We start from the raw sequence: 16697 nt of genomic DNA, 5'->3' as shown, positions 1-16697 counted from the left end.
AGAGGACATATGTGAGGAAAGTTATGCTTAAAATTACTTCCCTGTGTATTTCTTATTCCAATCATTCTGAATCAGTAGCAGAAAATTAAATTAAAGTTTGTCAAAGAGCTAATTTGTGACGTATAAAATAAGCTGGGTTGGCCACAAGGTCCCTGCTCTTACAACAGGGAGGGGAAGTGGGGGTGGGGTTGCCCAGTGCCAATGATCCCACAACTCAGATGCACATTTCTAATTGTTTACTGCCACTTTGCAGAAACTATCTCAAAGAAAACTACATTTTTTTTTTTTTGGCTAAAAACAGCATATTCATAATTAAAAGGCCACTGGGAAACATTTTAAAATAAATCAAATGATGATTGGAGTGGGACTTGATAAGAAAACTATAACTGCACCAACCCTTACAGTTCAGCTATGAATAATGCCTTTTGGAATATATTTTTTTAAGTTCATATCTTGAAATTATAACAGGGAGAGAATTAAAATGTGTGAATCATCTCAACAAACAGTCACGTCTCGTCCTCATTTAGTGGTTGTTTTGCTTTGAACAATCCTTTAGAGAACAAACAGCTGTGAAGCTGTGATGCACTCAACAGTTCACACGTCTGAGGTGTCATGTCTCTTCTGTCAGGACTTAGAGCTGAGGTGAACGTTCATCCTATTTTTTAGGTTCTTACGTCTAACATTTGTTCCAGTTTTTGTTCAAGTTTGTGATATATTATTAAAAAAAGTTCTGCTTGTGCCCCACAGCTATGCACGTCTAACAGTTTTAGTTTTAAAATCGCAGCTGCAAAACTTTTTTACGATTTCAGAACAATCTTTAGGGCGGTATGCTCTGACCCTGAACCTGACCCTGACCCACGAGCAATGCACTGCAGATACTTATGCACATACAGATTAATGGGATGCTAACATTTGCAGGATGCTACTGCATGAATACCCAGAAAAGAATAAAAATACATCAATAATATAATATGAGATGTGTTGCCTTTTTGTCAGATGGATTTTGCTGCATTTATTTCACTATATTTTTAAATGAAATCTAAATTTTAACTGTAATTCAGTTTTTATTCTCTTTTAGCTACGGATTGCCATTTTTTCCTATTGGACTCATCATTCATAGCTATTTTCTTCTGTCAAAAACCAAAGGTTTAGGTTTTCTCTATTTTTTTTTTCAAAGTATCCCATGACAGAAAAAATCAATCTGGAAATGATCCTCTCTGAGACTAAGTGAGAGTACTTCCCTCCTCTATTTCTAAGTATCTTGCATTGCTTTTTATTGCTTGAGCAGCTGCATAAGGGGAACTGCTTTGATTTGGTGTGCGCACCATGCGGGCAGAGACACCCATTTTGGATAATTGCTCTAAAATGTGCTTATGTAGAGGTGCCCGAGGCAACAAGCAAAACCACAAACATAATAACAGTTTTACTTGAGCAATGGTTGAGGAACTCGTAGACGGAGAAGTAAGGAGGTGGAAAAAGACACATGAAGCCACAAGAGGAGAAAAGCAAAGAAGGAGTTTGCTCAAGAAGTCGTTCTTATGAATAGGTGCTGACACGGCTGTATTGAGTTCACATTGAACAACGCTTTTCACCAGATCCGTGGCTTTCAGCTTTGATGTGATTCTGAAAGTCTGAAAGCCTCTTTGGAGGATTTCCACGGCTTTTTGTCATATTTATGAAGCTGGATAGTGTTGTTTACAGTTTGGGAGTAAAGTGGAGTCAGTGAATTAGTGCAGCTGTCATTTCCTTCTTGCACACACACTTCCCTCCCATGGAGACACAAAGCTTTCCATTGACTGATATCCATGGTCCCATGATGTCACGAATATTTATAAGGTTATGTGTGCTTTAAAAGCCAGTTGGCAATGCCGTGACCCTTATCAGGACACAACAAGGCACAATTGTTCAAGAATTAAGCATTGTTTTCTCCTAAACTTGCACAAATCAACCATATTCCTCAACCAAACAATATGTGATTCTGTGTGCCACCATCCCCGAGCAGTTTGCTTTAATCCCCTTTAATTTCATTCTCAATCTTTATGGAAATCCACTGACAGCCAACTCCTCATTTCTCCATCTCCCTTACTAATTAAGATCAGGAAATTATTGCTGGAATTGTTTGGCATGAGAGAAGTGTGCCTCATCCCTCAAGCACTTCCTTATTTTGCTCCTTGTGTCTACAGTTGTTTTACACCATTTCTACTGTATGAGAGTTTGTTTATTTTTGTTTGGTTGGGCGGGCCGTACCTGCCTCTTTATCCGTGTCTGACAGTATCTGTTTTTCTCCAGCGTTCCGTCTTTGTCTGACTGGATCTCTCTCTGCATGTGTGGGTAGCCATGTGGTGGATTTAGGGCTAAAGCTTTGGGTGATTACTCCCATAATGAACCATCATGCTCTGTTCAGGCTTTCATCCCTCAGAGATTGACTGTATTATGAAGGTATCGTTCAGCCTGAGCAATTCTCTGTGTCCTCACATAATGCTTTGAACCAATAAAGCTGTACACACAGGAATCTGATAAAAAGTATATTTGTTGTATATAAATTGGGTTTGTGTGTGGGTTTAGAAGTTCCTGTTCTATAAAGGTCCTTACTGTGAATCTGAGAACATTCTCTGCAAGAATAGTTGGATTTTTAGCACAAGACAAAAGCTATTCTATAACTTTATTTTGAAATTGTTTGTTTTTCAATTTAAGAGTACAGTAAATACTTTTGTCCAAACATAAAGACCATGTCACACTGCCACTATGTACGATTGGCATACATTGCTCAGATGAAAAGTGGTTATACGTGAACACACGTGGGAAAAGTGACAAAAGTTGTGGTCTTTATGTGAAATTCTTCCCAGATGTATCACGAACGAACCATGTTAAAAACCCTGTAAGAAGTACAAAAGAACACATGCAAAGAACACGTAATGTTGCGCTTCATTGAATTTCTTCACTTTGACACTGGGCTCAAATCATATTGCATTATCAATATGGCCAGGACCCGCCGCTGGCCCAGACGAGCCGGACAGGGGGGTAGCGTTGGGCTCAGATTGTGTTTCTTGCGGTTCCTGTCCCAAAGCGATCCTTTGTTATGGTTCTGGTTCCCAATTGTGCCAATTTTGATACTTCAGTAATAAAAAAAATCCCTAAATCTTCCCAAATCAACACATTTTCATTCCCAAGTCATCAGATATTGATCCATGGTTAAGACCTCCGCGTCAAAAATTGGCGTTTTATAATGCGCCTGCTGTTCCTATAAAATCAGAGCTCCCCGACCTGCAAGACGCAAACCGGTGGCCTGCCCCTCTTTTGCCATGCGACAAATTCAGTGCTTGCTGGCTGTCAAACATGTGCTCCTGAGCTTAACACCCCGGCTTAGGCGCTGTGGAACCGTGGTTTAGCAGGGTTTTTATGTCACTCGGATTAGGTGTCTGGATGACAGCTACTTCCACTGTGTTTCTGCGTCTCTTGAAAGCTGTCCTGCATTAACCCAAGAGGGGGATAAATAAAAAATAGTGACCTGTATTTATTATTCCCTCGATAAGAAGTTCAGGAGACCCGAGCAGGCTGCCCCACAGCGGCTGTCTGTCTGCCAGTGTATTGAGCGAGCAAGCTCCGCTGAAGTCTGGAAAGCTGGCTGCAGCCAGAGAACCACCGTGCTGCAACAGGACAAAACGCTCGTATTGGATTAGTATTTTACCCGCTGATCAGGTCACTGAAAACGTCATATCCCCAAAGCTGAGTTCCTGATTGGCTGATGCGACGCAGCGTCATGTCAAACTTCTTTGACCTCCTGTGAAATGCAGCCAGACATTTAAGCCTTGTGCATACTCGGGCTCGCCCTGTCAGCGGTCTTTTGTGAGCCCGGCCACTAACGCAGGAAAGGCAGAAGGATTGACTAGAACTTCAAAGTACTGAACGGAGTCGAAGTGATTGACATGTCCAAAGACAAATACACCTTCAATGAAACTAAGCACCGAAATGTGGAACTGATTGCTGCAGCTTCTTCGAATGCAAGAAACACTTGAATTGTGTGTATGTATCACAAAAGACTGAAATTACATATGTGGACAATGCACAAATTGTATGTATGACACAGCCTTCAGAGAGGTGGAGGAGTGTAGCAATAGTTGAGTAAGTATTACAAGAATAGAAAGAAACACGACCATAAATTACAGACCAGACATAAACAACATTTCTGAAAACCAGTCTGTTGTTGTTTATTCATGGACACTTTTGGGTCACTTTAGATGCCATCCCAATGGGTTATACTTTCAAGTTTTTCTTGGAAAAAAATATCCCATTCCTAGGGTATAGGGAAAGCAACTGAGTTATTGATTTTTTTCCCCCTTCATTGTTATAATAAATTTGGACAAACATCTTCCCTCAGAAGGATTCTGGAGAAACAGTGGGAGCATGCGGCACATGGACCGTTGCCACCAGCCACTCTGACCCATGTGCAAACAAAACTTCATTTGTAGTGCTAGCAGTAAATTAGGCATCATTTCAGTAAAACTGAATTTAAAACCCAGTGTTGCATTCTCTAGCCGGTTCAGTTCATAGCTTTTATGGACTGAACTAAAACATTAACAGAGTGAAAAGGAACACATCAAAAATGATCCTTCATAAAGTTAAGCATTTTCAGCATATACAAAAATTGCTCAAAAATTCACCTTTAGGCCTTGGGCCTCAATCAGAAATGTCCATTATTGAATAGTAGGTTGACATTTCATTGGTGGATTTAATCTGTTGCATTAATTTTAATCTTGTTCTAGTGTTTTTAAAGTGCCAAGAAACTATAATCTGACGGATAAAACTTTTCATTTCTTCATGAACACCCTCGCTTGTGATCTTGACCTTTGAGTTGTGACATTCAAGAAAAAAAAAACAAAAAAAAAGAGGGCAGTATTCATTTAAGTTAGGCGATATGGGTATGTGGTATACAGGTGTAGTAGAGAACCGACTCTTCCATATTAAATGAGGCTGTGTAAGGTAATTTGGGCAGCTGGTCACAATGCCTTCCGGATATTTGGAAAAGTATAATATTTGCATATGTTTGTCATTCTGAGAGCTGTTCGTTTTAAAGCTTTGCCAAATATTGTTTTTGCTCAATTCACTTGACAATGATAAGAAAAAAATAAAAATAAAAATAAAAATATTTGGGGCAAAAATGTAGTTGAGGTTGGCAGAAATATAACAAAAAAGGTGGAAAATGACCAAAAATTTAAATGCGGCTTATGTCTTACTTTATTGTTTTGTAATTTATTTTATTAATTAAATTTAGTGGAGTGTAATACAAAAATGTGTGTTTTTATAGATGGAATGTTACATTAAAAGTGACACATTTCTATGCATCTAATATTATTCAAGTTATTTGTTTTGGTTATGCATTATTTTTCATAAATAAACTTCAGAAACTGCTGGGAGTTTTTTTTCTTCTTTGAAATCTCCCCATCTTCTCTTCAAGCTAGATAAACTTTCAGTTAATTAAAAAGTTAATTGTACAAATGATAAATAGAATTATTCATTTTACCTCAACTGGTGAGGTCTTTGATGTTTATTCCTCAGAGATCTTTATTGTGATGGATTTGTGAAACTCTATAAGGCAATAGAAAATGTGTGTTTGTTATAAAGAATAAACAGCAAACTTCTAGTGATATATATATATTCAGACTTTGTTGGTATTTCAATACCATCTTTTGTTCATTTCTGGACGTTTTTTCTAACGTTTAGCGTTTCCTTTTGAACCTAAAATGTTCTTGAAAAAGAAAAAAAACAAAACATATCTCATGCTGTTTTTGTAATTTCTTTTTAATTTGTGAATTGTCGTTTGCTTGCTTGAGACTAAACAGCAATAAACTGAGACAAAATAATGGAATAAAAGGCCTAAGACAATGTTTTCTTTATAGGCATACTGTTGATAGATGAAGTATGTAAACCTCAATTTCTGTACAAATAGACATGTTTTTTTTATCTCCATCTAAATCACTACAATGGAGAAAAACATTGGCTGCTTAAGTCACACTAATTTATGTTTTATTGAACACAATCGTGTGTCCAGTTTGTGCATAAAACCAGGTAACTCCCAAGGGTTTGAATATTTTCTCCTGCAGCTGTATATTTATTTATTTTCCTTTGAGAGTCAGTCCAGTTCTTTAACTAAATGAACTAAATCACACTTTCCTGACATATGAAACTATCATTACCAGATATCCTTACTCATCATTACAAACTTTTGTTTTTGTTTGCAGATCTGAAGAAATCCTTTGAACAGGAACCCCTGGGAAAAGAAGTCTCACTGGAACAGGAAGTGCTGTTGCAGTGTCGGCCCCCAGAGGGCATACCTGCCGCTGAGGTATGTGACATGTTATTGCTCATTTTTATCTGGGGAGATTTTTAATTAATATGTCAGGTCAGGACTTGGCGATGCAGAACAAGAGTGTGGGTAAAAATAGGATAGGAGACTGTAAAAAATAATTTTAGCTTATGGTATTGACCTTTAACTCAGCCAAATGGAACCACAGAGAGATTGAAAACGGACAAAACAACAAGCCAATTTCAAATAGGAAAATGCTTGTTTTACATTTAGCAAGCTAGCTGTTGAGATAATTGTAACTTTTTTTTTTACCACATTAATGTCTCTAATATTTTGAGCACCAATTACCATTATAATTCATACCTTTTAGCAATATTTCTGATGAATTGTCCAACCAATCTTCACGATGACTTACATTTTCCTTACTTGCTCATTTCTCTGTTGTTTATATGCTTACCATATTTTTTACACTATAGGGCGCATCAGATGATGAAGCAAAAGTTTGTTTCAAAGAATCAAAATCTAAAGTCTAAAAATTTCAATTACTCCTTATATTTTATTACCTTTGATTATTTTCTTTCTATCCCACTGCATCTCAGTCTTCAAAATTATCAAAATAACCAAACAGTTTAAAGGAAACTATGAAATCACTCATCTTTTCTACTGTCTTGCTGTTGTGACAAACTGTAAAATAAGGGATGGCAACTTTTTTTTTCTTTTTTTTTTTAAACATGTTGATAATTGGAATACCAACTGGTGTTAGGTCAGCACAGTGATATATATTAATTGAGCTATGTGACTGAAATGTCTTTTTTAAGGTGTACATTATCTATCCATCCATTTTCTGAACCCATTCTAAACCCGCACCTGCCAAAGCTTAGCCTGCCCACAGTTGAGCTGAGTACACCCAGGACAGGTCACCAGTCCACTGCAGGACCACAACCACACACCATTTACATCTAGAGACCATTTAGAGTCACCAATTCACCTATAAAGCATGTTTTAGGAGGAAGCTGGAGAAAAGCCATGCATGCACAGGGGGAACATGCAAACTCCACACAGAAAGGTCTCATCTCAGCAGGGGTATACATTTTTACTGTCCATTATCCCTTTGTAATCTAATGTCCAATCAGAATTGATTATTTACCCGGACCATGGTATAAAAATACAAAGAATATTCATAGTCTTACAATTGTTCCAGATTGCAAAGACTGAAAGAAACAGAAGAGGCGAAACAGTACAATGCAAGAAATTTCTAAATTAAAAGAGAAACATCAGTTATGTCATGTAATTTCATTATGAACTATTCACTCGGTAAGGTTAGCTTCAAAACTATGATTACTCCTTACTACGATTATTTTTAGGAGTAACATGTTCCACTAAGAAAACACTCTATATATGACTTGCAGGGGTGTCAAACATCCGGCCCACCGGCCATATCTCCTCCGCCAGATGGTTTAATCCAGCCCAGTTATGAAGAGAAACACATATAAAAATGTTGAAAACAAAAAAGTAAGTTTCAAGCCCATTCCTGTGGCGAGTTATGGTTGTTTAAATAAATGGCCACTACGCATGATTCTGCCACTAGGGGAAGCAAAAGAAAATAAATATCGGCATAACAAGAGATCAAGAAATAAGGGAAAATAAGACAACTTCTTTCTTAGGACGCCTCTATGTAAGATCTGACACTTAGCTACTCGCATGAGTCACATATTTATCTCAACCGAATCCACCTGTGTGCATTCTAAGTGCCCCACATTATAAACACTTAAACTCCACACCTGTTGTGACAAGCTTCACACTCCAACATGACCAAGAAAAGAGCTGCAGACATACACAGTGACTGCTCATACATCTCAGTTATGACGAAATCAGAAAAAAAAGATTAAGTTAAGTATCGAAATCAAAATATATTACATTTACAGTTATACTTATCTACGCAGATGTGTTTGTTGTGGCACATCCACTTGTGCGTAGTATACTGAATGCCACAGCTATGTCAGATTTCATCCTCTCATCAAACGTCGCACATAAAAAGCATCTATTTTGGAAGGCTTGCATATTTTGCATCCGTTCCCTGAAGGCTGAAACTACAAGCAATCTATTTGCAATTCAGATCTGCTGTTTTCCGTCTCTCTTGTGCTTCCACCTGAATGTATGAAAACACATAATTTCATTTATTAAGACACTGGAGGGGGAGTTTGGCGGAGCTCTGAGGAGGTTGGAGAAATCAGATTTCACTTCTTTTGGGTTTGATGGTCATTTTCAATCGCACCTAACGACAGAGTTCTTTTAAGAGAAAAGGAGAAGAACGTAGGCAAGAGTGGCAGAGCACTCAGGCAGACAATGTGAGGAAAGGAGTTGGAGAAAGCAAAGGTGAAGCCGGGGGCAGAAACGGAATAGATTTCGCCACCTCACTCCTTCTGACTTGAGTGGAAATGTTTATCTTTTCTTTTCCTCTGTTTTAATCAGATCTTTCTGTTTCCACTATTTTTCCGTCACAGTTTCTGATGTGCAACTGCGTCCCCCCCCCACCTCACTTGATTGATGGTCCTTTGATGTCGGTGTCCTGTAACCTCTCTCAAAACCTTCTAATATTAGCTGCTGTTGGTGCCCCGTCCAACAGTTGACGACTGCCCTAAAGTTGTCGGCGTGATGGGGTTATTGCCCCGACATGTGATACCAATATATGAATGCCCAGCTGGCCCGGAGCTGTCAACATGCCGCATGAAAGTCTCAAGTCCCTGCACACACACTATCAAAATTTATATTCACATTTGTACAGCGCGTGGAGTAAACATGTCAGCATGCTCTCCTCGCCGTGCGTGCACTTTCATTGGTGCTAACGCACGTGCAAGAAAAATGCTCACAAAAAGGACGAGTTAGTCGGTGATCATTTTACCTGCGGCATCACGGCTAGCCTTGAGAGGTCGGGGTCAAACTAATCCCAGGCTGCAAAGAAAATGTCTGCTCACCTTCACACCATTACTTCCCTTTCATTCTCCTCTGACAGTGCTGTTCCACTGAAAAGCAATTGTCTTCTACATGCTTTTTCGCCTGCCTCTCTTTCAATCCGAAAGCCCCGGCGAGACACAATTTGAGGTATTGTGGAATCCTAGAAATGCATCTAAATCTCTGCACTGTGATATAAAGCCTTTAAAAGCTAATAGAAAGCTATTGGATTCAGCAAGTGGAGTTCAGCAGTTCAACAAGAAAGTCAATATGGATACAGTCTGCAGATCCAGAACCCTGGCAACAGGTGCAGCCGAGTGTTTACCCGCAATGACAATGTCTTTGTTTCGTTGACTTTATTTTGGCTTTAGATATTTCAAATCTGTCCACAAATTGAAATTCAGGAGCCAGAGAAATTCTCGCAATATATTTTCAACACAAACATTTCGGGGGCTATTAAGACACAGAGGCAGCAGGGTGACGGCAAAAATAAATACATCTTAAAAGTTAAAAGAGTGAGAATAACCCCAAAGGCCAGGCGGAGTCAGAGGACTGCACATGGCAGGTCGACTTTTGGACTTGTGTGTGAGTGTGTGTGTGTGCGTCTGTCTCCGTGTGTGAGTGATCACTCCAGCTGGACTGAAATAAACACATCAGTGTGTGGTGACAGGCCGTTCATGTGTCCACACACACTGTCAGACAGTGACTGGATATGTTTCTGGAGTCTGGTCAAGTTCCCGTCACATTCTCAATCTACAACCTCAATTAGTGCAACCTGTAAGCAGAGATAATTCTCCGTCTGCTTCGTTTCGCCAAAATCTTTAGATGTGATTTTTACATAACTTTTTTTTTTACTTTTCTACAGAAAAACATGCATTCAAGTTGCACAAGAAGTCATAATATTCTTCTTGATGCATCAACCTTTGGTCCAGTTTTGATGTCTTATAGCTCGTTTTGGCCGTGACACAGACCTTGTGGAAGGGTAGAAATCTTTCGTTTTGAATTTTGTAAGCAAAGCAAGTGAAAGAATGCAGCGGGTGAAGGGATCGCTCCACAATTTGTTCTTTATTTGAACAGAGAAAGGTCTTCTTTTGAAAAAAATAGTTTTGAAAGCAACATTTTACATCATTAACCTCCACTACAGTCAGTCTAACTATGCAATAAGACACATTTAAAAGAAAATATCAAACTTTCTGACCAAAAAAGTAATAGATCTTATCTCATCCCAGTCATCAGAAAAGCTTTTTGGCACATCGTTTCTGATTTTTATTTTTCATTCAAAGGAATTTTGTGGCTGTGAGGCAAAGATAAAACATTTGTTCTTGAGTCAAACTCTTTATCAGAGGATTAAAGAATGAAAAGAAGCTGATAGTTGAAACATTTCCAAGTTCACAAATGAAGTGATGTCTGCAGATAATTCGACTTACATTTTGAACCATTTAAAGGGCCTGTACCAGGATTTTCTTAGGCCTTTCAGAGTAAACAATATCCATATATAATCATAGATTACCTTTGGCACACTAAAGAATACATTTTTTTATGAAATAGGAATTATTTTCATGTTTTGTTTTTTTTTTTTTACCTGGAAGTAAGATGCTTTGATGTCTGAGGCTCCGCCTGACGCTTCGTCCATTTCATGACATCATCTTAGAGCCAGTGTTGTGCCAAGATATGTATTCCCTTCCAGAATTTGTATCCCTTGCAGCATGACTTCTGGCTTTGTTGATTTGGTTTGTAACACTCATATTTTGTTCCAAAAAGCATAAAAAGAAGGTAGATGTTTACGATAAAAATAAAAGCTTTTTGTGCAAAAAAAATTTAGGTTAAGAAATGCAATTTATGAAAGTGACTTTGTTATGGAAGCAATTAACATCAGACAACTAATAAATAGTTGTTGCTCCTACTGCAAAAGAATGGGGATTCTGTCAGGATGGATCTTCAGCCTGACTGAATCCAACAACTCCTGTTGTTGTTTTAAATAAAAAAAATGTGGGGAAAAAGATGCAAATACAACATAAACTTCCAAAAGCCCTAAAGTAAAATTTATCGTAAACATCCATTTGTACTTTTTTGAGGACAAAATATGACCGTCGTGCCACAGAAGAGAATTCAAACTCTAGCAGGGGACGCATATCTTGGCAAAACACCGGCATCAGCAGTGTGTCTGCGTTTCTCTCGTGAAGACAAACAACATCCAAACTTTTGCAAAGTTGCATGTGGATACCATATATCTGTCTTTAGTAGACCAGGTCATCATTACACTGGTTCACAAACACAAATACACTTGCCGTCTGCATAATTGTGAGGACGGGGTCTGAAGACAGAATATATTGGAGATGGTATATGGATATATGGAATTGTGCATTTAAAATTAAAGTGTTTGGCTGACCACTAGTAGCTCAACTGAGAAAGCAGGTGCTTGTTTTAACCTGGTGGTGGTTTTGGCAAAGCATTCTCTTTCTGAAAGGGTTGTTCTCACTTTGTGACATCAGAACCTGCTTGTTTTCATGAGTTGGGAGGGGCTGGTGCTCAGATCGCAGGTTTTTAGAGGAATACTAAGAACTGTGTATGAATCAAAATGGTTGTTTACAGTGAGAAATGAATATGATAATGCACTAAAAAGCTCAACAAGTTAGTATTTCGTGGTAATGGCCCTTTAAAGCTTTTAAAGATAATTCATAAAACACACGATGGCAAGTCTGCTAGCTCTCTTAAAACTGCTGAATGTGCAGTGTGAGTGATTACAATAATGCTTGTATTTGTACAAAAAAAACAATTTATGCAATCCTGTAATGTTGCTTGCTGAACAGTTACCTGCCTTAATCCCCTTTGAGCGTGGTAAGCCCGGCAGCTCACCTCCCATCACATTTTACCTTGACCCTCACCCTCTGCTACAAATAATCCACAGATTAGTCAGACATCTCTTTTGCCTTTTTGCTTAGAATATTGATAAATATTTGAATTGGTACAGGGATTATTAAAAATCTATTACCGTAGTCTGCTATTACAGAGCAATTTACTAATGGTGCAGATGAACAAGAGCAGATTTAGTCCTTATTTTGAAGCAAATGCTCAGTGCTGGGAATGCTCAAAGGGATTGTGATCAGTAATCAAATAGAAGGTTTAGTATAATGGAAACAGAGGGTGACGCGCGGACACAAGAAGAGATGGTTAGCAGAAACGAAGGAGTACAAAAGAATGTATAACCAGAGCAAGCAGTAATTTCTGGAGCCCAAAGAGGCTGCTCATCCAGTGATAAGCCATGTCAGTAAGTCCAGGCATTAGTCAGATCCCACTCCACAGTCAGCAGACTGTGCAGAGCTGCATCAAAAATGCAGCTTTTCCATTGCAAAACCTCCAGATGGGTTATCAGTCTCCCTCATTGTGTCTTCTTTGTCGCTTTATACATTCATAAAATCCGAGTTTTTTCAGTTCACTTCCATTCGGTTCCAATCACTGCATCTGTCTAGACACTGGAGACTGAAATATGTCGCCTTTGCAACAAATCCCTAAAATAAAATTCTCCTACTCCTTTTTCTTTTTGTCCTTTTATGTTTGCCTTTGAAATGCATTCTGCGTCTATATATATTTAAACTACAACGTTGGTGTCCTCACATCAGGTGGAAGACTTTTGTTATTTCACATCTGCAGTAAAATTCACTGCATGCACCTTAAAGTGCTCATGTCCATCAAGTAGACCACTTTAAAAAAGAAAATAATATATATCAATCATGAACTAAAGACAGAAACATCTCATTAATCCATCACTTTAAATTATGTTTTCTTACTGTCAAGTTAGCCTCTTTTTTTTCTTTTTGGTATGATTCTTTCACTTTACTGGACTGTTTTTTTAACATCAAGGCAGGAGATTATCATTAAAATTGGCATTTTAACTATTACTTGTTCATAATTGCATTATCCTCTTTAACTCCACTCCAATGTAAATAACGTTATTGGTATGTTCTTGTTACGTTTTATCTTATGATAGAGGACAAATTTAACCTTTTAACACCTGAGGCGTCATCGGTGACGCTTAAACACAACATCTGTTTAGACTGTAACCCTTCAACTGTTAACACGATCTACATAATTCAAGTAGAGCCGCTTTTCTCCTTCAAAATCTACTGAAATTATGTTGATTTTTTTGATTTTGACAAATACAGCATAACTATAATTTTAAGACCACTGTGAAAGCTTTCACAACAGATCAAAGGATAATCGGAGTGGGACTTTAAATTAACTGATCTATTTTAATAAAAACTACACTAATTAATACATTTTTAGTCTCTGAGGTCTGAAAATTTAAGCTACGTTTTTGTTAAACTGTTCAAATGCAAGAATAGTATAAAGCCAGAGATTGTTGGCTGTGTTTTGGCAAGATGGATATTGAATATTGCTGAATTGTTGCCTAAAGTTATGTCCTTAGATCCTCTAAAAGCCTTTTGGAATATTCACAAAACTGCTTCCGTTGAGATAATTTATCCCAACATTTTTCCGCTTTTATTTTCCTTTTTTTTCTGTGTTTTGTTGTTGTTGACTTCTCGATCTGTTCCGCCTTTTCCTCCACTTTGTTTCTCCCTCTGTCACTCTCCGGATCTCCGTCTCCTCCACGTCTCCTGTCGGTCTTGACATCGTTGGAGACAAAGCTGAGGATTGATGGCAACATGACAGTGCAGAGAGTGTTGCAGCTACTCGCGCTGCCCTCGGCAATCCTCACACTGTTGTCACGGATGAATGAACACACTGTTGTGACACAGGGTGCCGTGTTGTCAAACAACAAAACTTTGCTCTGTTCTGTCAAGTTTAGTAAGTTCCTCTTTTTTTAGCCCTCATTTGATTGAATTAAATTTCATTTGTAGCAATTAACTTTTAATTAATATCATCGTAGAATTGACCTAAATCTGTAATTCACTCACAAAAAACTAGGAAAAACCTCTCCCCAAAATAATTTGCTGTTTGACAGCTGGCAAAGGATTATTTTATACACTTCACATCTTGAGCAATTGGGGCAGTAAATTCTCATTTGAGACAGAGACTATAAAGTTTAATAAGCCAAAGCTTTGAGGAATTGCTGCTACTTAATTGCTTTTTGAGTACATCAGTGTTCAGCTAAGTAGTCTTTACTGAACTACTGAAGGAAGTTTTTTGTCAGTGTGTGATTTATTTATTTTTATTGTAAATATGTGTAAGGAAGCACAGTATCAACCTCCCAGTGACCTCCACACGTTCCATGAATGTGGTGAAATGAAGTAATCCTATATAAGACACAGTTATCAATTAAACCACATAAAAACTGTGCAAATATATACAGATATATTGGGGAGTTTGCTAACAAAGCCCTAAGCAGATTACATAATAAGCCTAGCATGTCTCAATCCAACACCGTATTTTCCCAGATCGATTTAATTATTGATTTATTTAATCGATTGAATAGATCGATTTGATTCTGCCTCAGACTGATTCATGTGGTTGTATTGCTGGAATAGAAACTGATTCATTAATTCATTGTTAAACCCCAGTAAATGCACTAACAGAGCAAACATTTCTAACATGGCTAGCACTAGTAAGATTTGCACTTCACTTGCCCCCTGATCTTTGAGTCACTATTAGCATCATAATTGACAAATATTTTAAAATTATCAGTACAAAGTTTTTCAAGTATTACAAAAATAAACAGAATTCATATTTTCTAATTAAAGCTTAAGCCCCTCAAATTATTTGCTACACCCCTGTATAGTGTATACTATATCTGGGGTGTCAGCGGCCTGACTGTGGCCAAAATCTACGCAGTTTCCTTACGATGATAAGAGGACATTCTTATTTATGTAAAAATTATTGTCCACTCTCACAAAGTCCCCCCATGTTCGTGCTCCGCCTTTATTTTTAGGCAAAGCTGCACCCAATTGTATAATTCATTCAAGAATTTAATTTTCTTCTGTTTGAGCTTCCCATTCTCAACTTTGTTAATTTGACATAAGAAATGGGAGATATCTAATATCTCAGCTGACCACACTAATAAAACAAAGCTGATTTTGTTTTTTTGGGAGGTTTAATGACACTGGAGAGCTGGAGAGTCAATTAAAAGGATTAGCGTGCCCCCAATCAGCTCACAGCCTCTTCATGCTTAAATGATTATAGAGTGTCATCAGCACTCCTCCTCTGCGCTGAGTCTGCGCTGACACACACGTTTGTCATTCGCTACAAAAGTACTGAAAGGGTGTATTACTAACTCATAAAAACAGACGTTCTTGCAGTCACATAACAGTTAACTCTGAAACGTTGATGTTTCTATTTTGTGTTTTTACACAAATACATACAGAAAATTTACATTTACAGACGGTTGAATGAACAGGACCACAATAACTAGGAAAGATATTTACAGATTTATATATTTTTTTTACAGATATTACACTTGGTGGCCGCCGTGGTGCAGAGGTGGAGTGGTCAACCTTTGATCAGAATATTGCATGTTCAGTTCCCGCCCTACCCGCCCGTGTTGCAAAGTGTCTTTAGGCAAAGCACTGAACCACACATGGTGGTTACAGGTTGGCGCCGGTGGTCAGCAGCAGAGCTGCCAGCAGTGTGTGATTGTGTGTGTGTGAATGGGAGTAAGAGACTGGGACTGTAAAGCGCCTGAAGCCTTTTAAGAAAGTAGTAAAACCCATATAAGTTTATGCCATGTATACAGTAACTCAAGCGCTTTATTCTGAAATATTACTCTTTAAAAGTAAAACAGATAAAAAGTCCAGAAAAGTAAAAGCACATTGACAAAAATTACAGTAAATACATACAAATTTGAGTTATTTATTATTTGACAGAACATTTTAAATAAAATTAAAAGAGAAAAAAGCAGATAAAATGATGATTTACTCTGTTGGAAAGATAATAGATTTCAGATTTTGTGTTATTTTGATCTTTAATTGTCTTTCTTTAAATTACAACTTTGTATTTTTTTAAGTCAGACTATATCAGCTATATCACGAAAATTCTACTTTTTAAAGTTTTAAATGTAGTATACTGTTCATTCCTCTTTATAATGCACCCTAAAGTGGTATTTTGATCTGTTCATGGATTTAGGAATAATCCTCTAAAAACCTGCACTGTCTGCAGCAGCCCCTCCCATACCCACAAAAACGTGCAGGTAACCGCCCCCTCCAGGAAGAGCCTGCTCTGCCAGCACCGTCCCCAGTCTAACACCAACACTCAGTTTCTCCACAGAGCTAGCGGTGATCAGCAGAAAACTTTCATTTTAGATGCAGAATACTGTGTATCTTCCATCTGCGTCCTGTCTTTGATAAATTCCATCTCAAACAGATGTTCGTTACTTTAGACGCGGGGCTCCTTTAAGTTTATGGGTATTAAGTATGTGAGGTGCCACACAAGTCTAAGCCTCAACTCCAAGTCTCCATCTTGACATTGATCAGGTAGAAAGAAACTTACT

General features: G+C 38.0%; 1 protein-coding gene across 3 annotated transcripts in view; it reads left to right on the top strand.

Moving 5' to 3' along the window:
• Nucleotides 1-16697, top strand: part of LOC112148518 (netrin receptor UNC5C) — a gene marked incomplete at its 3' end in the record, with an annotated part of 179711 nt that overhangs the window by 127858 nt on the left and 35156 nt on the right. For all 3 annotated transcript variants that reach the window (XM_024275701.2, XM_024275702.2, XM_036213527.1), the window contains 1 exon segment: nucleotides 6240-6343. In XM_024275701.2, coding sequence (XP_024131469.1) covers nucleotides 6240-6343 — 104 coding nt within the window.

The sequence above is a fragment of the Oryzias melastigma genome, linkage group LG9, assembly GCF_002922805.2.
Source record: "Oryzias melastigma strain HK-1 linkage group LG9, ASM292280v2, whole genome shotgun sequence".
Taxonomy (NCBI): Eukaryota; Metazoa; Chordata; class Actinopteri; order Beloniformes; family Adrianichthyidae; genus Oryzias; species Oryzias melastigma.
This window is presented reverse-complemented; position numbering and strand designations above follow the sequence as displayed.